The sequence below is a fragment of the Erpetoichthys calabaricus genome, chromosome 4 (assembly GCF_900747795.2).
Source record: "Erpetoichthys calabaricus chromosome 4, fErpCal1.3, whole genome shotgun sequence".
Lineage (NCBI taxonomy): Eukaryota > Metazoa > Chordata > Cladistia > Polypteriformes > Polypteridae > Erpetoichthys > Erpetoichthys calabaricus.
Window position 1 is genome coordinate 134,984,634 of NC_041397.2, and position 22,832 is coordinate 135,007,465.

The 22,832-nt window shown below is 39.2% G+C and overlaps 1 protein-coding gene across 2 annotated transcripts in view; it reads right to left on the minus strand.

The window, feature by feature from the left end:
* LOC114650281 (uncharacterized) overlaps nt 1–22,832 on the minus strand; it is a 91,601-nt gene that overhangs the window by 58,002 nt on the left and 10,767 nt on the right. For both annotated transcript variants that reach the window (XM_028799811.2, XM_051927113.1), the window contains exon 3: nt 12,111–12,546. In XM_028799811.2, the coding sequence (XP_028655644.1) occupies nt 12,111–12,546 (436 nt within the window). The remainder of the gene's footprint in view (nt 1–12,110; nt 12,547–22,832) is intronic.

Sequence of the window (22,832 nt, forward strand, 5' to 3'; positions counted from 1 at the left end):
CACTCACATTGTCTTTTTCTATACCGCAAACACTACTGCTTATTGTCTCCTGACTCTGTACTCAAAATTTCCTTCTGCTGCACCTTCCTATTTCTCCTGCGAGGCGTGTCCACCCCTCACAGAACAGAAGCCCTTCATCCAGTGCCAACACTTACACCAATCATTCCACCCATTCTGCTCCTCCACAGCGCAATATAAGCTGCCTGAATGTCACAATATATTATCAAAACATAATATAACAGAATTTCAAAAGAAAATTACAATGAAGAACATTAACATTAATACAAAATAATATTACCGTCAGTGGTTTCCATTTTCAACATGTTTTTCAATTTTATCGGCATCACTTTTTATTATTCACTGTTGTTCTTCTTCCAACTCCATAAATCAAGGCAATACTTGAAGCACTTTTGCGGTTTCATAAACATTTAATAATTTCAATTTTTTGAGACAATTCCAACCTCACACTCAAACATTTATTGGCATTAACAATGTATAGTAGTTTAATTATAACAAAAGAAAAAACCTACTAAATGGTATTAAAATTGAAGATATATAACTGACAATGTGATTTCAAAATGCAGCATTACACGTGGTGCTGGGGACAAACACTACATGTTTGCAAACGAAGAATTGTTCCAATGTGCATAGCTTGCAGCGTATCGTGTGGTAGTAGTAATCTGATGTGTGCATTTTTTTTTTTGTTTTTTTTTTTAATCTTGCCCTGACGGTTAATCGAGTGACAACTAATCAAGGTTTTACTGTACTGTATATCAGAACCACAATCTTCTGTACCAGTAGTCCTTAATGCACTAGTAGAATTTCAAAAGATACCAGCTTTCAAAATTAATCTGAATAAAAGAGTGCTTTTTCCTGCAATCTCTTTGGCACACAATAGTAGACTGGACACGTTCTCATTTATTTTAGCAGATCACTTTAAATACCTAGGGGTAAGCCATCACAATATCCATCCATTTTCCAACCCGCTGAATCCGAACACAGGGTCACGGGGGTCTGCTGGAGCCAATCCCAGCCAACACAGGGCACAAGGCAGGAACCAATCCTGGGCAGGGTGCCAACCCACCGCAGGACACACACAAACACATCCACACACTAGGGCCAATTTAGAATCGCCAATCCACCTAACCTGCATGTCTTTGGACTGTGGGAGGAAACCGGAGCACCCGGAGGAAACGCATCACAATATAAAGATCTTTATCAACAAAATTTTGCTATCAGCATTGGGGGAAAAAAAAACATATCAAACAAAATGTGAACAGGTAATTTATCTTTCACATTAGCAGGGAGAATCAATACTATCAAGATGAACCTCCTTCCCAAGCCTCTTTTTTATTTCATAGCATTTCCATATACATTAACAAATCGTTCTTTAAGAAATTAGATTTAATTTATTTGGAATATGAAATATCCACACATCCAAAGGGTGAGTCTACAACAACCTAGAGGGCAGAAGAGGCCATGGCACTACCTTACTTTCAATTCTATTATTGGGCAGCAAATATACAAGCTACAAAAAGACTAGGAAATTGACAGAAATTAATGAATATACACAAGCCTGGTCTGAAATAGAAATAAAAGCTTGCTGTACTTCTTTATATGCCCTACTTTGTGCCCCAGTATATAAAAACTATCATCAATATACTAAAAATCTAATTGTTCTTCAAACACTCAGAATATGGAACCAATGCACAAAGTACTTTAAGGTAGAGAAGCTTTTCTCTGTTGCACCTTTGTCTACCCTCTCAAACTTACACCGCATTTAATGTTTGGAAAACGTTCAGGATTAAAACATTTAAAATAATTGTATAAAGAGAATATCTTTGCATCTTTTGAACAATTATATTTCAAATGTAACTTCCCATCAACAGCTTTTCCACTACTTGCAAATTAGAAACTTTGCTAAAAGGAACCTGCACAATTTTCCTCACCACCTTGTCACTTCTATCCCAGAAGAATTACTGATCAGTCCTCAATAATATATAAAAGCAGTCCATTCCTTTCAAAGATCCCAGGGTATGTTGGGGAAAGAATCTTTCACTTAACATCTTACTTAGAGGATCTCTTCAAAATGTTTTTAATATACTGTACCATGATCTAATTAAAAACAATTTTGAATAAGCATTTATATAAGGAGAAAAGGATATTCTCTGTTCAGTTATTTTTAAAGATTTGCTTTTGCTGTTGGCTCTTCTCGCTTTCTCTCAAGTGGGGGCTGAATTCCGATTTGTTAAATTTGACTTGATTGTATTTAAGGTTTATTATTTGTTGTATAATTCACACTTGATCATGTCATTTTTTCTTCTTTTCAAAAAAAAATGTTCAGTGTTTTTTGTGATACGTTATTTAATAGCATTATTTGGAAAATGATTCAGAATCAGCTAAAAGGCTGTATATTACAACTAGTGTCATCACAACAGGAAAATTCAGCCAGTTTAAACTCTAGCTATGATGCTGTAGCAAACAGAGGTTTTTACAAAAAATCTAAACACTGCCTATTCATAAAAATGCAACTGATATTTGGCTATAAATTCCTAATCACCACCAACTTTTACCAAAAACATACTATTACATACATTCTTTTTTTTAACCTAAATATGGTAATTCTGACTTAGATAAGGTGTAGGTGCGTTTGTATATGTATATATATATATATGTGTGACTGCCATGTTTTCTTAGGATATAGGTATGTGTAATAATATTTGTCAGATCATAACTAAATATCAAATTAGTCGAAAATGTTTTGCTTAAAAGACAAAGCGGACTTCATCCTTATATTTTTCTTGATTTAAAAAAAAAACTGCACAGCAGCATAAGATAAGCCAGCAGCTCTCTTCACTTTTTTCACCATCATACCTCAGTGAAGAGTACAGTGGAAGTAAAAGTATTATTGTAGCTCTGCAGGGTTCAATGATATGCATGTATGTATACTGCTCAAAAAAATTAAAGGAACACTTTTTAATTAGAGTACAGCATCAAGACAATGACACTTATGGGATATCGATCTGGTCAGTTAAGTAGCCAAGGGGGTTGTTAATCAGTTTCAGCTGCTTTGGTGTTAATGAAATTAACAACCGGTGCACTAGAGGGGCAACAATGAGACGACCTCCAAAACAGGAATGGTTTAAAAGATGAAGGTCACTGACATTTTTCCCTCCTCATATTTTCTAACAGTTTTTTCACTAGTTTTGTATTTGGTTATGGTCAGTGACAGGGCCATAGAAGGTCTTTAATCCATCAGCAGGACCGGAATCTTCTCCTTTGGACAAGGAGGAACAGGATGAGCACTGCCAGAGCCCTACAAAATAACCTCCAGCAGGCCACTGGTGTGAATGTTTCTGACCAAACAATCAGAAATAGACTTCATGACGGTGGCTGAAGGGCCCGACGTCCTCTAATGGGCCCTGTGCTCACTGCCCAGCACCATGGAGGTTGATTGGCATTTGCCATAGAATACCAGAATTGGTAGGTCCACCACTGGCACCCTGTGCTTTCCACAGATGAGAGCAGGTTCACCCTGACCACACGTGTCTCATGTGAAAGGGTCTGTAGAAGCCATGGAGAACGTTATGCTGCCTGTAACATCATTCAGCATGATCAGTTTGGTGGTGGGTCAGTGATGGTCTGGGTAGGCATATCCATGGAGGGATGCACAGACCTCTACATGCTACACAATGGCACCATGACCGCCATTAGGTATCGGGATGAAATCCATGAACTCACTGTCAGACCCTATGCTGGTGCAGCGGGTCCCGAGTTCCTCCGGGTGCACAACAATGCCCGGTCTCATGTGGCTAGAGTATGCAGGCAGTTCCTGGAGGATGAAGGAATTGATACCATTGACTGGCCCCCACGCTTGCCTGACCTACATCCACTAGAACAACTCTGGGACATTATGTTTCGGTCCATCCGATGCCACCAGTTTGCACCTCAGACTGTCCAGGAGCTCAGTGATGCCCTGGTCCAGATCTGGGAGGAGATCACCCAGGACACCATCCATCGTCTCATTAGGAGCATGCCCCGACGTTGTCAGGCATCCATACAAGCAGGTGGGGGCCATACAAACTACCGAGTACGATTTCGAGTTACTGCAATGAAATTTCTGCAAAATGGACCAGCCTGCCACATCCTTTTTTCACTTTGATGTTCGGGGTGTCTTTGAATTCAGCCCTCTGTAGGTTGAGAATTTTCATTTTAAAACGATGTGGCATCTTTTCGTTCCTAACACATTACCCAGTCCATATCAATATAGATAGATATCCAGCATGATTTTTTTCCCCATTGAGATCTGATGTGTTTTCAAAGTGCTCATTTATTTTTTTTGAGCAGTTTATTCAGCTATAAACATGGCAAAACAAGTCAGATCCTTGTGAATAATACAAAAAGAAAAAAAATTTACAGAATCTTTCTTTCCTTCTCTTTACCAGTTTAATAACAATTTTCTGGGTCTACCCAGGTTTATCAGTTGCCCCATCGCCCAAACAAAGTGACAATTTTTTGTGGGTACTAGAACAGCCCAGCTGAACAAACACTTCTATTTAGCTCTCTCTTACTATTTAATATAGAAATGATAGAAAATATTCATGAGAAGCATATTGTTAAAAAAACGCTTCTTTGATTCATCAGCAGCTTCAAAATTTACAAACATTCTAAGCAACCAGTCTGTTTGTAGTGCTTACTACAATAGTGAGAATAATGTAAATAGTAAGGTGGAAAATTTTAACACTAAGGTGAGAGCTGCTGCTGACATAGTAGCACCTGAAAAGAGTTAAAATATCTTCTAGCACTGTTACACCGAGGACCCATAAAGTATCTGATCTAAAGAGAACATGCCGGAGAGCTGAATGTAAATGGAGAAAAACTAAACTGATTACCCACTATATTGAAGGTTAAAATAATAGAATACAACAACATAGTCCGTCTTGAGAGGTGGTGTTATTTCTCTAGAATTATAAATAACAATGCTAGTAATCCCAGAGTCTTATTCTCTACAATTGATCGTCTGCTAGATCCAGGTCACTCAAAGGAATGCCTCCAAAATACTTCCAGTGAAACTTGAGGCTTTTGCTGTATTTTTTAATCAAAAAATTAATTATATTAGAAATAATATAGTACATCTCCCCAATACTGATCCTCTTAAACCCCAGTACTCTATTATAAACAAATTAAATTCTTTCACCAAGATAGATTTACCTGATTTATAAAAAATCATTTCTCAACTGAGACCCTCCACCTGTGTCCGTGACCCAATACCAACAAATTTTTTCAAAGAAGTATCAGGCGTGCTAATTGATAGTATTCTTGACATAGTAAACTCGTTATTAGATATGGGGGTCTTCCCAGACTGCCTTAAGACTGCTGTAGTTAAACCCCTGCTGAAGAAAAATAATCTTGAATCCTCTGCTTTTGAAAATTTTAGACCCATTTCTAACCTGCCTTTCTTAAGTAAAATACTAGAGAAGGCAGTCATTATGCAGCTTAATACTGAGTAGTGAGAAAATTATTAAGAATTATTAATAATAATTAAGAATTATTATTAATGATCACCTCAATAAACATGCTATTCTTGATAAGTTTCATTCGGGTTTCAGAACAAATCACAGTACAGAAACCGCACTCGTTAAAGTAGTAAATGACTTGCAGGTAAATGCAGACAGATACCATTTATCTGTTCTCATCCTCTTGGATCGGAGTGCCGCATTTGATACCATTTATCACAATATTCTTAGAAATTGCCTTAGTCAATGGGTGGGCCTCTCTGGCAGTGTCTTAAATTGGTCTGAATCCTAACTGGCAGGTAGAAAATTCTTTGTTAGTTGTGGTAATTATACTTCAAAGACACATGATATTCTATATGGTGTTCCACAAGGCTCTATCCTAGGTCCGCTGCTCTTTTCGATTTGCATGCTACCGTTAGGTCAGATTATCTCGGGGCATAACGTGAGCTACCACAGCTATGCCAATGACACACAGCTATATTTATCAATAGCACCTGATGACCCCAACACTCTTGATTCACTGACGCAATGTCTCACTTGTGTTTCTGAATGAATGAGTAGTAATTTTCTCCAATTAAATAAAGAGAAAACAGAAATTTTAGTGATTGGCAATAATGGATACAATGAGGTTATCAGAAATAAACTTGATGCATTAGGATTAAAAGTCAAGACGGTGGTAAAGAATTTAGGGGTAACTATTGACCCTGACCAGAATTTTAAAATCACATATTAATCAGATCACTAGGACAGCATTTTTTCACTTAAGAAATATAGCAAAAGTTAGACCTCTTATAACATTGCAAGATGCTGAAAAATTAGTTCACGCTTTCGTTTTCACTAAGCTAGATTACTGTAATGCACTCCTCTCAGGTCTACCCAAAAAAAGACATCGATCGATTGCAACTAGTGAAGAATGCAGCTGCTAGAATCTTAACTCGGAAATGAAAATCCAAGCACATCACCCCAGTTTTGATGACACTACACTGATTACCTGTGTCATTTAGAATTGACTTTAATATACTGCTTATGGTTTACAAAGCCTTAAATAATCTCGCTCCATCTTATATTTCGGAATGTCTTACACCTTATACTCCAAATCGTAACCTTAGATCTTCAAACGAGTGTCTACTTATAATTCCAAGAGCTAAACTTAATAGTGAGGCGGCCTTCTGCTGTTATGCACCTAAAATCTGGAATAGCTTGCCAATTGGAATTCTCCAGGCTAATACAGTGGAGCACTTTAACTCTTTTAGAGCTAATTTTTTTTTTGTTTCTTTTCTCCCAGGGCTGAATATTTTTCCAAAAACTAACATTTTTTAAAAAAGAACACAAAGCAATTGTTTAACATATCAAATCAACAAAAAATATTTACTTTTGACAAATGTTACTGTCTTGCATGTTGTATAAGCCTGAATTCTCTATGATTTCACATACATATCACATACATTTTACACAGCAAAGTCTGATCTCGCTCAAAGCAGCAAATTTCAGTCATTGCCACATTGCACTCCTTACAATATGTGTTGTTTTGATGCCTATTTTTCAATTGTCTGTTGCTGCATTTTCTAACATATATTGTTAGTGTGTACTGTAGAGAGACAAGTCACCCATTTGCCATCGTGCCATACCACTGCCACCAAGTTTTCTGCCTGCATGAAAACCATATTGTCACCTCTTTTCATCTTCTGAAACTTTATGAACTTTATGTATGGCATTATAGCCTGGCTCACCCCATGGGATTTGCTTCTGTTTATTACAGAAGTGAATAAAACTTTGCAGCAGCACGTACCTAAGCCACCAGGGGACAAAACACGTTTGGACCAATGCTCCCTGAAGTTATATCACCAGTTCTGTCCCATCTCTATTTGTAATGCCACAGCGCGCTTCATCTCGTCTTTCGTTGTGGGTTTCCACTTTGAAAAACGAGAATGCGATGAAAACGCAGCCCGCGATTCAAAAAAAATCTCTGCCTACCTGTTTGTCTCATCTGACAGTAGCTGAAAAGCAGCATCAGGAGACAGCAGCCTGAAGTACAGCAGCTGGTGATCTGTCGTGTCCAAAAGCAAGCCATGCCGTCTTGTAAACTCCGGTAGCCAGATCGGCTCTCAACGGTTCAATGTATGTGTATTTATCCCATGCGAACCTTGCCGTAGATGCATCGGCTGCGCGAAGGCACTCAACTGGCAGCAGATCCGCTCGCGCGGCATCGGCTGGTGTCTGATCAGCTGATGCCTGCTTCTAACTCTCTTGCTCGATCTCCTGATCACTGCCAATAAAGTCCGATTCTGAAAAATCAAGAGTCCGACTTCGCGGTAATGCGCAAAACAACGTCTGCCAAGTGTTTTCTTTTCTGCACTTGCTTCGCTGCCTTTTCACATGTCGGTGCCATCTTGCCTTTGTTTACATTTCGCAACTCACGCACACGCAATGTTTATTTGCCGAGTCAACGAGTCTAGCATTCCTCCAAGCACAGAGGGAATGCCTGTGACATGACAGTGAGATTTGTCGCCATTAACAGCTGATTGTCGCCCTTTATCCCTGGATGTCGACTTTTGTCGACATTCGCCTTCAACCCCTCCTGTCGACAAAAGTCGACATCCGCCCTAAAAGAGTTAAAACACTGCTAAAAACACATTACTTTAACATGGCTTTCTCACAGCTTCATCTTAGTTAAATCCTGATGCTCTGTATATTCAATTAATTATTATTATTCATGGTGGCTCCAAAATCCGTACTAACCCCTACTTTCTCTTCTGTTCTTTTTCCGGTTTTCTGTGGTGGCGATCTGTGCCACCACCACCTAATCAAAGCACTGTGATGTCCTTACATTGATGGATTAAAGGCCAGAAGTCCACATGACCATCATCATCAAATTCTTCCATGAGAACCCTGAATACAATGAGGACTGATTGAGGTCATTTATGTTAGGTAGGATGCCTAGTGAGGGCTGGGCAGTCTCGTGGCCTGGAACCCCTGCAGATTTTATTTTTTTGTCCAGTCGTCTGGAGTTTTTTTTTTTTTTTTTTTTCTCTCTCTGTCCTCCCTGGCCATTGGACCTTACTTTTATTCTATGTTAATTAGTGTTTCCTAATTTTAATTATTTAGTCTTTTTTGTCTTTCTTCATCATGTAAAGCACTTTGAGCTACACTGTTTGTATGAAAATGTGCTATATAAGTAAATGTTGTTGTTGTTGTTAAACAACATAAAAAGAGGTACAGTAACCTTGTTCTAATTTTCCAAAATATAATGAGAATTGCCCAGTAATTTAACAGGAAAAAAGAGCCAGAGACGCTTCTCAGAACTTTTCAATATTTGTCTTTCAGTCACAAATAAGGAAGCCACGGTAGAAAAAGCACCATGCATGGGTATCTATATTACTAACCGAGAATGCTAAACCGGATGATGGACGCAGGCACATCCGGCCATGGGCCGTAGCTGCAAAAAGACGTACTGCGCAGGCGCAAAAAGAGTCCGCGAGAGTCGTCTGAGGAGCCGAGAAAGGCGGACAAAAGAGGGCGAGAGAGGCGGATGAGGGTCCGCGAGAGGCGCAGGCACAAAAAGAGTCCGCGAGAGTTGGAGAAAGGCGGACAAAAGAGGGCGACAAAGGCGGATGAGGGGCCGCGAGTGGCGGACAAGACCACAGAAAAAAGGAGTGAGCACATACAAAAAGGAGTCACACGAAACTAAACACACCAAAAAAAAAGAATAGACGAGCGCACAACAGCAAGGCACGACCACACCCCCCCCCCCCCCCACCCTACAGGCACGGGACGGGACGGGACGAGACACACACCAAGAGGGGGATTCAACAAGCCCATGGAAGACAAAAAAAAAGAACACAAAACCACCCCACAGACCCTACAAGAAAGGGACGGGACACACACACACCCAAAGCCACATCTTCTAAAGTGAACGTCGACACCTTCACACTAGGCAGCATAGGTGTCGGCATAGGTGTCAAGCCCATGGAACACAAAAAGAAAGAAGACGCTCGCGCAACAACAATCCTCAACCCCCCCCCCCCCCCCTCATCAATAAGAAGTGACACCCAAAACCACATTTCTAAAGGAAACGTCCATATTAAACATACGTCATCTGAACACCTTCACACTAGGCAGCAAAGGTGTGAGCATAGGTGGATCTCCTTACAATATAGCACTATTAACCGTTCAACTGCAGAAAAGGCTACATATTAACAGTGAGTGCGATCCTCCTTATTACTTATCCAATGCACGACGTAGACTGAAACGGACTTTTCGCAAAGCGGTGGCAAATCAATTAAAACTACAAAATAGCGCGTCACAAATAATGTACATGCAACAACGCGGCAGTCAAACGCCACAAGCAAAACATGCCCGTCGCGGACATCAACGCCAGACACCTGCTAAATGCTTACGCCAGTTGGCTGACAACGCCTTCAATAATGAGTCCACTATTGAGGAAAATTCATTGGGATTAATGAATGTTATTTGCAATCATTGTCATTCACTTAACTTCCCAGAAGAAACAACTGGCAATACAAATAATGAATTTACACGTTGTTGTCAAAAGGGGAAAATTAGACTGCCTCCTTTACATATAATCACCACGGACCAAGTGTCATTGAAACAAAACCAGAATAAAGCACGGTCAGAAATTAAAGACAGAGTAGAAAGGAAACTAAAACGTCATAAACAGGTTGAACAAGGGGGCCACGCACATGGACAGCAGGTTACAGATAATGAAGACCGGAATTCAAAAGCTTGAAAAACATGAGCTCAACTGACCACAGATACAAACTGAAACGAGAAAAACTACGGGGTCCGCAGTAGTCCACAATGCACCACGTAATAGTACGGACGAAGCTCTGTATTACCGGTGGGGGACTCCAGAATGACACGGGCAAACGCGCCGTATTAAACGTGCGTCATCCGGACACGTAGCTGCCCAGCGGGCACGGGTTCAAAACACCGGGGGTAGGGCGAGCGAAGCGAGCAGGGGGCGAAGCCCCCTTGTCTTTATATAATGTATCCTTGCAGTCTTCCATATTAGCTCAAGTAAGTATCATTTACAAATTAGTACGAATTTGTAAAATTTATAAACATTTTTGGTTTCTGTGAGCTTTCCTTTCCCAGACAGAATTAAGATTTTCTTCAGTACCTTTAATTTAAAGGAATACTTCACCCAAACAATTGTTACTCACCCCAAGTTGTTTGTAGCATTGACTGAATATTTTTGTAATCATGTGCTTTCATGCAGAACAAGCAAAAATAGTTTTAACTGCAATGCTGTCAGCTTATGATGATCCCATGCTCATTTGGTCTTAGTACATACTGGCCATAACAAGACTAACTTTCATATTTAGCGCTTTTGCGGTATGCCCCAAAGTTGCAGACCCCAATGCATCAGACAAAGACTAAGTGCAATTGCAGTGAGCTTCTTGGAATTGGAGAAGGAAAACAAAAGTTGTGCACCAACTTAAACCACCATGTGAAAAGATTTAACAGACTTCATATGGTAAGTAATGTTACAAAATGAATTCCACACACATCAGGAAGACTGTTACAGGCATGAAAGAGCATTAATTTCCCATTAAAAATTATGAAATCCATATTTTATATTTGAACTAAAGTATAGTGTGATACCGAGTCAAATATTTTTACCTCAATGAATAAGAAAAATATGTATCTACATAAAACTATTAATCTTCAGCAATGTCAAAAGTGGAAACAAATAAGTATCTATAAATTACAGGGCTTTTGGTATTCATTTCTTTCTGTACAGGGATTTCAAGGGTTTTTCATACTTTCTAAATGAATAACATTAAAAAATTCCTCCAGCTAACAACCAAAAATGCCAAACACCTTTTCTGGGTCTATTTTGGATCCTACAATTATCAGCTTGTTCCACAAGTATATATGGTTACTCTCAAAAACAAAATGAAATTAATAGCCGTGTACAATACTGACAAAGAGTTGCAAAATGCATTAATCTCGGATCATATTTTCTCACCAATTTTTGACCATTCCATAACAGTATCATTACCCTGCAATGCAACTCAGGTCAAAAGACACTACATGAAGATTTTAAAATTTCTATATTTTAAATTCAAAGTGAACACCATGGATTATCAATTTAAATTTCAGTAATTTTACCTTCAGATTCTAAATCTATTCAGCACATAATGAACACTGAAGCAGCAAAATGCTAAACAAACAATTTGAAATGGTTCTTTATACACACACACCCACTCGCACACCAGTCCCCCACACATTTCCTGGTTCCACATATTCCAGTATTTGGATGAAGTGAGCGATAAGCAGAAGTAAGGAAGAAACCAACTGCAATTCACTCATACTCTCAGAGACCAGGAAGAGAAAACAGTATCAAGTACAGAGAAAAGCTACTTACTCTATGCAAACTGAATGGGATCTAGACCCAAGACTATACACTACAAAAACATGCAATAAATATGAACAAAGTATATTCAATAAAATACGGAACATATTCCTACAATTATATTTTCTTTCAAGACTTCTGTATTTGTTCTAAGTCACTGAAGTCATTTCTGGTTTAAAAAAAAAAAAATATAAGAAAAATAGACATATACTTACATTTATTGCTAGTGTTTTCTCTTGTTTTATTTCCTTTGTTAACATAGTCATTATAGGAGGCTGTGTCTGTCACCGATAGAATAATCTTCTCATTATCATTAAGGGGAGACATGGATTGTTGATTCTTCTTTTTTGTCAGTGCTTCTCTTTTTGCCAGAACATGACTGCGGATTCGAAATGCACGCTGCTTTATCTGTTTCCAGGTCTTTGATGAATTTGCTTCTATAGCATTTACTTGTGATGTCAAGTTCATCCACAGGCGCCTCGAGACAGGACCATTTTCTCTCTGTTGTCCAAAAAGCTGTTCTGCATGAGCAACAATAAACTCTGTAATTAAAATGTTTTGCTTATTTGTAAAGTTACGTCTGTAATTCCGCTTGGAAAGCACAACCCTTGGAGTCAGAGTCTTTAATTTTGTCACTTCTTTGTTGTTAACCTAAAAAAGGAAAAATCACATTAATTTTTTTATGACTGCACCTATTAAAAAAATCTCAATAAAAGTTACCTTATGTGGTGCATTTTAAAGACAAAAAAGCAATTCATACTAATTTCTACTTTGATTCATGATAATTATAAAATGGAAAGTCTTTTTTTTAAGATGAAAATGCTTCAAATAAGACAATACAAACAACTCTAGTCTGAATGTATCCACAATATTTTTATGCACTCTTTTAAGATAGATTAAAACTTTAGTTATCACATTTCCACACTAAGATTTGTTATCAAGAGTAACACACACATATGATCTGTTATGTCAAACTGTTTAATACAATTGTGGAATTATAACCTCTCCTACATACTGTACTACTATTTTTTTTCTCCAAATAGGGGTGGACAAAACTGTGGTCCAGATGCCTGGGACTACCATCTTTAATTCCATGCAACCACAATACAGACTTGCAAAGCCCAGCAGAGTACCAGATAAAAACAAATCTGATAAAAAACAAAAACACTCAGTTCTTCATGTATGATCTTAACATTGATTTCATTTTTAGAAACAGCTGTAGCCATCTTCTAAAACTAGTATGACAAAAATGATGGACACTGGAGTTTTTGCCACATGCTACATATGTATCTACCTAGTGATACAGTTTCAAACCAACAGACCAGTGTTTCTTAAATTACTGGTCGTGACTATGATTGTGATGTGTCACCACGTGACTGTGTAATAATATTAGCTGAACAAGTACAAACATGAATTATGTCCTCTATTTAGAATGCAAAACAATGCCATTAACTATTCACAGTGGGCTTTTGTTTCTGTGGCATGAAAGTTTTAAAAAAAAATCCCCAGGAAACAACTTCCCTTGTCTCAGCCAGTGAAACAATCAAATTGAGGTGATTGACAAGCAAAGGTAAGAATAAGAAAGAGGGACACAGGAGGAAATGATAGTTTATGTGTGAACGCGTATAAGGCACACATGGAATTAAAATCTGTACCAGAAGTGCAAGGAAGATTCTCCAATTAAGGTTAATGTGATTCACTGAAAACCATCTTGTCCTATTCTAAGTGTTTGAATAAATTTCAATCTACTAGAAATGTGAAGGACATGTTTAGACCATAGAGAACTGCAAGAACACTAGAACATACAAAAACAATGAGACAAGGTGTAGACATTCAGCACAAGGTCAGTCGGCAGCTGTAAACACTTAGATCTGCTTACAGAATTGCTCATCAATACTTATTTCCCCCCACAAAGAAACTGCAAACACATTTAGGAATAAGTTAGCTACTTTTAATCAGCTTATTGAATTGTTAAAAGAAAAAGCAGGGCATGCTGAACTATTTGCAAACTTGTTTAGAAATACTGTATTTATTGTAATTTTAAAAGACAAGATAAATAAACTACATTGATTTAATATTTTTGATTATTTTATTCCATATTCAGCACCATTAATCAGGTAACTAAGTTCAGCAACCATTCTTACGGTCTTTCAAGAATGATTTACACTCCAAGAATCTCTCACCATTACTGAAGCTTACACTAAGAATTTACAATGGCAACGATTTAACCCAGGAATCTATTTGCTCTTTAAAATGATAATTATTGTTTCATTAGCAATACATTTACCTTTCCACTCTTTTTTAGAACTATTCATGCGAAAAATAAAGAATAAAGAATAAAGCATCCACATCTCCCGATGCACACATTCGAAAAAATCCATGCAGTAGTAGTTTTAAATTACCTCGCAGTAAAAGTTCATTTAATTTACAAAAAAAAATGTCCTCAGTGTTTTAATTTTACAAAAAAAATTGTAATTGTAAAAATATTTGACACAGAAAAAACTTATTTCAAAGAAACTCCAATATATTTAATTAAATACATCTACATTTTACTTTACTTTTTGAACTCTTTATATTTCTCTTCATTAATTATATGGGGGAGGCCCGCAATATTTTTACCCCACAGCCCCCTATGTTCTAGCTACACCACTGACACACACAACAACTAGTAAGCAATGTAGCAAAACTGGGCTGCAAGTCTATAACGCAAGCAAGAAAAACATAACATTTACTTATTTGGCTGACGCCTTTATCCAAGGCGACTTACAAGAAATATTGTTATCTGTAAAGCACCTGGGGCAATTAAGGGTAAGATTGCAAAAAGTTAATTATATCTGCCTGTCGCATATCGTGATATAAATAAAGTAATAATTAACATATACTTTGCTTAGGATTAAAAAAAGGACAACAACGTGAACTGTTCTGAAAAGGAATTATAATTACAAGCAGTCATTATGACAAAATAAATAGAAAATAACTTTTCAAATACTCAACTTTTTTAGTGGATAAAATATGGAGGATAATATGAGCAAGGATTTCAGGTTGGGGAATGCATCATAACATAATCAAGTCAAAGAATGTACCATGCTGTATGTAGAGTTTTCAAGCAAAACTAATTTTAGGAAGGCACATTAACATTAGACTGTTTACTATACTAGACGGGCTTTGCTATCTAACAAAGCCGGTGAAGTGCCAAATCATTTCACAAAATGTATGCTGATGCAACAGGTAACTTTCAAACTGCCATGGCTTTCTACTGCTGAGAAAATTACCTAAAATATTCATCAGCTTTTTGATAATATTTCTGGGCCTTTACCAAGTTTACTGGAGGTTGTGAGAATACTTATTATTATCCCAAACACTGTAAAGTGTGAACAGGCTTGTCCAGGCCTAAACCCCATCTTTACTATCATGAGGACCCTCTTAATAGTCTGTGTGATAAATTTTAATGCAGTTGCATACATACACCCTAGTTGGCCACAGCCAGTGAGCTATGACAATGTAAAGAACATACTGCATATTAGAATAATTATGAAAATCAAACTGATGTTTTGAAAGAAAAAGTAATTTGTGTTTTAAGTTAGATCTAAAAGCAAAATTACAATAGAATATTGATTCAGTACAGAAGACCCCCGTGAAGTTGCGATTCAGGGTTCGCAGACTCAGTCTTCGCAGATTTTTCCTTACAACCTAACTATTAATTGTTAGCGGAAACCGCAAATGGGCAGCATAGTGGCGCAGTGGTACTGCTGCTGCTTCGCAGTTAGGAGACCCGGGTTCGTTTCCCTGGTCCTCCCTACGTGGAGTTTGCATGTTCTCCCCATGTCTGCGTGGGTTTCCACATTGTCCCTAGTGTATGCTTGGTGTGTGTGTGTGTGTGTGTGTGTGTGTGTGCGTGCCCTGCCTGGGGTTTGTTTCCTGCCTTGCGCACTGTGTTGGCTGGGATTGGCTCCAGCAGACCCCCATGACCCTGTAGTTAGGATATAGCGGGTTGGATAATGGATGGATGGATAGAAACCGCAAATATCCTCAGCAATTTTTTTATGGCTTTTTTCATGGCAATTCTGTGCTGTAGAGAGAACAGGAAGCAACCACTGAGGGAAATGCAGTTTGCGATGGTGAAAGTTGCCAATCCAAGAGAGTTATTCATTTCTCCTTGCTGCCGATTGACTGCTGCCCTGTGATGAGTCTCCAGGTGAGTGGGTTTACCATCGCTGAGGGAAACGAAGTTTGGAATGATGAAAGTAGCCAATCCGAGAGCGTTATTCATTTCTCCTTGCTGCTGATTGACTGCTGCCCTGTGATGCATCTCCAGCTGAGTGTCCTTTTCCATTTTGTTATTGTATTCATTGTTATTCTTAAACTCACAAGATGTCGTCGAAACGCCCTGCACCTTCTAAGGCCTTCTGGCACTGAGCCTAAGCACCAGAAGAAGTTTAAAACACTCCAAGAGAAGGTTGAACTACTGGATTTGCTCCGAGAACTAAAAAGTTATGCTGCAGTAGTGCGCCACTATCTCATTAATGAAAGCACCACATGCTACATAAAGAACAACGAAGCAGGAATCTGGAGTACCGTCCAAAAGTTCCTGAAGTGCCTGAAGAAGAGGTGCCACCCGAGGAGTTTTAAATGCTCTGCATCGTACTGCACAGCTACTTCATCATCATCAATATCATTCATCATTGGGGAGTACCCATACATTTTACTGTATTTTAATTAAATTAAATTATTATGTATTTACTCTACATATAAACAAAGAAAACAACAGCGCATACCAAAGAAAACAAGTTTGCAGGAATTACAGTACGTACATCGGTAACATCGGTATTTTACATTCTAGCACTGCGGAAGACACAGCAGTACAGTACTGTGCAGTATATGGGCTTCCCTTTACATTCTGTTTTTAGGTAATGTATTAAGGTAATTATTTAGGTAATGTATTAAGCTGAGTTTGCAATGAAATTAAAAAGTGCTTTGGGGGCATACTGTATTTAGGGTTTAAACTATAAAAATAGGCATTTAAAAGGCATTTTAAACCACATCCAAAAGTTGCGTTTTTTCACAATTCGCAGGTGCGGTAGGAACGTAACCCCGCGAATTTTGGGGGTGTAATGTATTTCAGTTCATTTTTGAACATTGGATGAAAATCTCACATTGACATGAAATAATTCTTCAAGAATCATGTATTTGCTAAAATATTCTAAGACGCTTATTGTGTTTGTATTGAGACAGAAAAATGCTATGCACTCATATACAAAATAACACTGCAGGTAACCGTCAACCCCAAATAAAAAGTTGGGCTACCAGGTTTGCAAAATCAGCAGCCCAGCGGACATCCACATGCATTTACAATCTGTACACCCCTGAAAAAACACTATGTTCTAAAACTTAAAATACCCATTCTACTTAATTTTAAATGGATTCTTAGGTTATATTTTTGCCCATGAAAGTGTTATGCGGTACAAATTGCTAGGATCTCTACCACTACTTGTGTCTCTCCAAAGACCTAGGGACTTTCTCACGTTTAATTTGCTCTCAACCCGTCACCATTGGTTCTCCACCTTGTACAATTTTTCTGCACTTGAGCGCTCAGCAGCTTGAAAGAAAGTCATTGTTAAATCAGCAGCCATTTGGGTAAGGCTGTAAGTGTGGGTAAAACCAAGACACAACATCTTGGCTTCTGACAGGGAAATGCTTGTTAAGCTTACTACCTTTGAAGCCTCTCTTTGCCTATTTACTTTTTACTTTATTTCTATTATTTTCACTGTTGGCTTGACAGTTTGTATTTAACACCTCCTGAAATTCTGTATCAGGGTACTGATTTATGATTGTATCTCTCAGTCAGCTTAGATACTGTATTTCTTTCAAGGTGTGATGGGGAGTGCGTTTGTAGGGAGGTGGGCACCTTTAGGTGCATCTTTACATATATTTTTGCTACAATTATTTCCAGATTATAATAATAATTAATAATAATTCTTTACATTTATATAGCGCTTTTCTCAATACTCAAAGCGCTCTCCACACAGGGAGGACCCAGGAATCGAACCCACAATCTTCTTACTGCAAAGCAGCAGCACTATATATTAATACATATAATAAAAATACAATTGTTCCTTTTTTCCTTCAGAATGATTGTTCACATTTGTCAAAATAAGATCACAAAAAATGACAATACAGTGGAACCTCGGTTTGCGAGCATAATTCATTCCGGAAACGTGCTCGCAGTCCAAAGCACTCGTACAGTATATCAAAGTGAATTTCCCCATAAGAAATAATGGAAACTCAGATGATTCATTCCACAACCCAAAACTATTCATATAAAAATGATTAATACAAAATATAAAGTAAAAGTACATAAAACAAATTAACCTGCACTTTAACCTTTGAAAAGAATCATGGCTGGTGCGAGTGAGTTTCTAAACTCTTGTGGGATTCCACCCAACAGGACGACACGCAGAAGAGCGTCCCAAAGCAATCGCAGTCTCCCAGCGCTGTAGCAGCTCGCCGTAAAAGCAAATACGAAAAGATCGCGGACATGCTATAAGCGCCTGCCGTTGATGGGTGATACAAGGAACATTATAAATGTGCAGGGCACAGTATTACTTGGCCACAACCCTGCCTGACTGCTGTGTCTGTGTATAGGAGAGTGGCAGATCCTGCTACAATAAATAACCGCGCTGTTGCTGTTTCAAGCTGAATAAAGCTGGTGTTGCTAAAGTACTGAGACTCAGCCTCGTGTTTTGGGGTGCAAGACGGGGACTTGCACGTCACAGCACACACAGTCACAATGCTGTAGTAAACAGTATACGCTCGTACGGATGTTGACTATATGAGTGAGGCACGCCGACTCAGACGGAGAATAAGAGACGATTGCCCACAATCCCGCAGAGAGAGAGAAGAACCATCAGCTCAGTTGTGATCACATGACATTCAGCAGACAAACTGTATACATACTACTCGTATTGCAAGACCTCGCTCGTTTATCAGGTCAAAATTTATTACAAATTTTAGCTCGTCTTGCAAAACACTCGTAAACGAGGGTTCCACTGTATTATGTAAAATTATTCTCATTTCTGCAAAGGCTTGTTGTTCGTGTCAAAGTGCTCTGCATGACTAAGGGCTCATTTATACTTCACGCTCAGAACGCGTCATGGCCACCACGCATTCTGGGCGTTCATTTGATGCGCCCTCTGAGCAGGTCCTCAGAAATTAACGCGACGCGTGCACGAGTTGCAGTACCAGCAAAAAGTCAGGGGGCGCAGTGTGCTAAAAGTTGGAATGTGACGTCAGAGTCTCTGTTTACTATCTACATGTGACAGAAAGCTGCTTTGCGGATCCTACAAGATCGGTGTGCGTACTTCGATATTTGATAAATGGTTCGATGTGGTGAAGCAAAATGCCGACATACAGATGTATTCATGGTGCTTTTATATTCAAGTGTCGCATATTCCCGATCATAATGACACAATACATTTTAAAATTCTCACATACCGTCTTCTGCCAGCAATAGATCGCCACACTGAGCACATTAAATGTATGATATTCCAACTCTCTGCACATTTAGAACCCTTAGATGAAAAGCATTAAAGTATGTATATTACATTTTACAGATAAATCGGTAATTTCGTTTAAATAATGAACATGGAGTGACACAGTGGCGGAGCGTTAGCGCTGCTGTCTTGCAGGGAGTCACGTCGCTGATATTTCTTGCCTGGAGTTTACATGTTTTCCTGCTGGGTTTCCTCAGTGTGCTCCAGTTTCCTTCCAAAGATATGCAGATTTGGGGATTTGGTGCCGCTACAATGACGCTAATGTATGTGTGTGCTTGTATTCACCTTGCGATGAGCCGAGGCATCGTCCAGGGATTGTTTCTCACTTGTGCCCAATGCTTGCTGGAATGGACACATCCCTGGATTTAATCAATAAACATCCTTTTCAGAGATATTGCGGTAAGGTGTCATCGGAATTTAATGGATGTTCTAGGCAATTCACAACACAGAAAAGCCGAACATGTTCTCACCGTGATAATATCTCGCACTGCTACCTGGCGGATTCCTCCAGATTTACGTAAAGTACGCACGCAAGTATAAACACTTCAACGCTTGCGTAGCAGGAGAGTCCGCTGTATCATGCGTCGCGTGAAGTATAACTCTGGCCCTAAAAACCACAAAAAATTACAATCTTCTTTGTCATGCAACATGCACAATCATTTTAAGAATATTCTTTTGATTTACCAACAATTGCCAAAGTCAATTAAAATAGGTTTTTCCCATCTGGAACCCAAAAATTTTGACTTTGTTTCTAGTCTTTTGTTACACCAGCTAAACAGAGAGAAAGAATTCAGATTAACATACTCTGTCACTATATGAGAATACAAGCCTGGTTAAAATATTAGTTTAAAAGAAGCTATTTATCGGTTAGTAGATTTGCATTTAAAAAGAACTGCATTTTTAGATGTTACAGATAGGTGTACGTGACAAGGTTGGATGAAGTCCTTTTTTCAGCTGTTCCCATTAACGGGTCACCACAGCGAATCATCTGTTTCAATCTATTTCGTCTTTTACATCATTTTCTGCCACACAAACTGTTTTCACGTCCTGCCTCACCACATCCATAAACCTCCTTTTTGGCCTTCCTATTTTTCTGATACCTGGCGGTTCCATCCTCAACATTCTTTTCCCGAGGAAGACCCCTTTTATCTCTGCTCTTCATGTGCTCAAACCATTTCAAACTAGCCTCACTCACTTGGTCACCAAACAGTCATACCTGTGTCATCCCTCTAATATGCTCATTTGTAATCCTGTGTACTATCATCACTGTGAGCGAAATCATAGCATCTTCAACTATGCCACTTCCAGCTCTGCCTCCTGTCTTTTTGACCTTCCCTTTCACTCTTGCAGTTACTCATCTATCACACAACTCCTGCCACTCTTCCTCAGCCAGTTCAACATGCCTGCACTCTTTTCTTCACATTTCTACCGCAGTCTCCATAGATTTGGACTGTTGAACCCAACTATTTAAATTCATCAACCTTCACCACCTCTTCTCCTTACAGTCACACCCTTCCACCATCTTCCCTCTCATTTACGCACATGTACTCGGTCTTACTCCTACGGACTCTCATTCCCCTTCTCTCCAGTGCGTACCTCCACCTCTCCAGGATCGCCTCAATCTGCTGTCTACTCTCACTATAGATCACAATGCCATCCGCGAACATCAAAGTCTACAGAGACTCCTGTCTTACCTCGCCTGTCAACAGAAAAAGGGCTCTAAGCCAATCCCTCTCTTACCTTGAACCAGGCTGTCATTCCAACCACACCTCAGCGCAGTCACACTGTCCTCACACATATCCTGTACCATTCTCACATACTTTATTCTACTCCTAACATCCTCATACAATATCATAACTCCTCTCTTGGCACTTCGTCATACACCTTCAGCAATTCCACAAGCACGTAATGGAATTTCTTCTGACCTTCTCTGTACTTTCCAACAACACTCTTAATAATCAAACATGGCATGAGCTGGGAAAACTTAGTGAACGTTCTGCGACGGTGGGGGATGGAATAGCCAGCTGCTTGCTGCTCTTCTTAATCGGCACATTTAGAAGACAAAAGACGCTGGAGGAGAGGTGAGAACAGTTTTAAAGTGGGCCAGGTCTACGAGTTTTTTCGTAGACTCTGGTAATTCTAGTGTTAAAGCAAACATTTTATCTCTAGTACTCTTTCCTGGCATGAAACCATATTGCTGCTCACAGACTGTTGGAGTCTAACATTCAAAAACTGCAAGGCACTATTTCCCTGCTATATTCCTTGCCTGATTATTTACAAAGGAACCAGCAATAAATCAATCCCATCAGGAGCAATATTTACGCAAATCAACTGAGGGGGGTTTAAAAAAAATAATTACAAATATTCTGTAATTAGCTGGTATCAACATTTCTTTCATGGATATACTTTTACCATTTTTATCCATGCATAATGATAACAAATACAGCTTACATTATACCTAATCCAAAACGCCTGGAACTGAAAGTATTTCACATTTCAGATATTTGCATATGCATTATGATATACGGGGCGGCACGGTGGCGCAGTGGGTAGCGCTGCTGCCTCGCAGTTGGGAGATCTGGGGACCTGGGTTCAATTCCCGGGTCCTCCCTGCGTGGAGTTTGCATGTTCTCCCCGTGTCTGCGTGGGTTTCCTCCGGGCGCTCCGGTTTCCTCCCACAGTCCAAAGACATGCTGGTTAGGTGGATTGGCGATTCTAAATTGGCCCTAGTGTGTGCTTGGTGTGTGGGTGTGTTTGTGTGTGTCCTGCGGTGGGTTGGCACCCTGCCCGGGATTGGTTCCTGCCTTGTGCCCTGTGTTGGCTGGGATTGGCTCCAGCAGGCCCCCGTGACCCTGTGTTCGGATTCAGCGGGTTGGAAAATGGATGGATGGATGGATTATGATATACTGTCAGGACACCCTTGATGAAGTATGAAAATGTGAGTCATCATTTTACTGGATTGGCTTTGTGGGTATACTTCATATCACAGATCCATTATTATTGTACTAACTTTAAAATTAAGACGCGAGTCACAGAATGCCGTTAAAAAAAAAAAAAAAAAAAACAAAAAAAAAACACATGAGTGGGAGGTTCAAAATGAGGGAGGAAAGGATGGTTCTGAAGACATAGCAAACTACATCTTCACCACTGTTCTAACCATGGGGAACACCTTCACCAAGCTGCACTGGCTGCTATTACTCTCATTGGGAGGTCTGTTATGCAAGACGAACAAAAACCAAGACTCTTTCTCCATCCACTCACACTTACAATGTTTACCTAGCCACGGTATCACCAACCCTTCACCACACCCTATTATTATAACCAGCTTGCACCATGACATTCTTTATCTTGTCTCGCCACTGGGCCACTGCATGCATGGTAACCCTA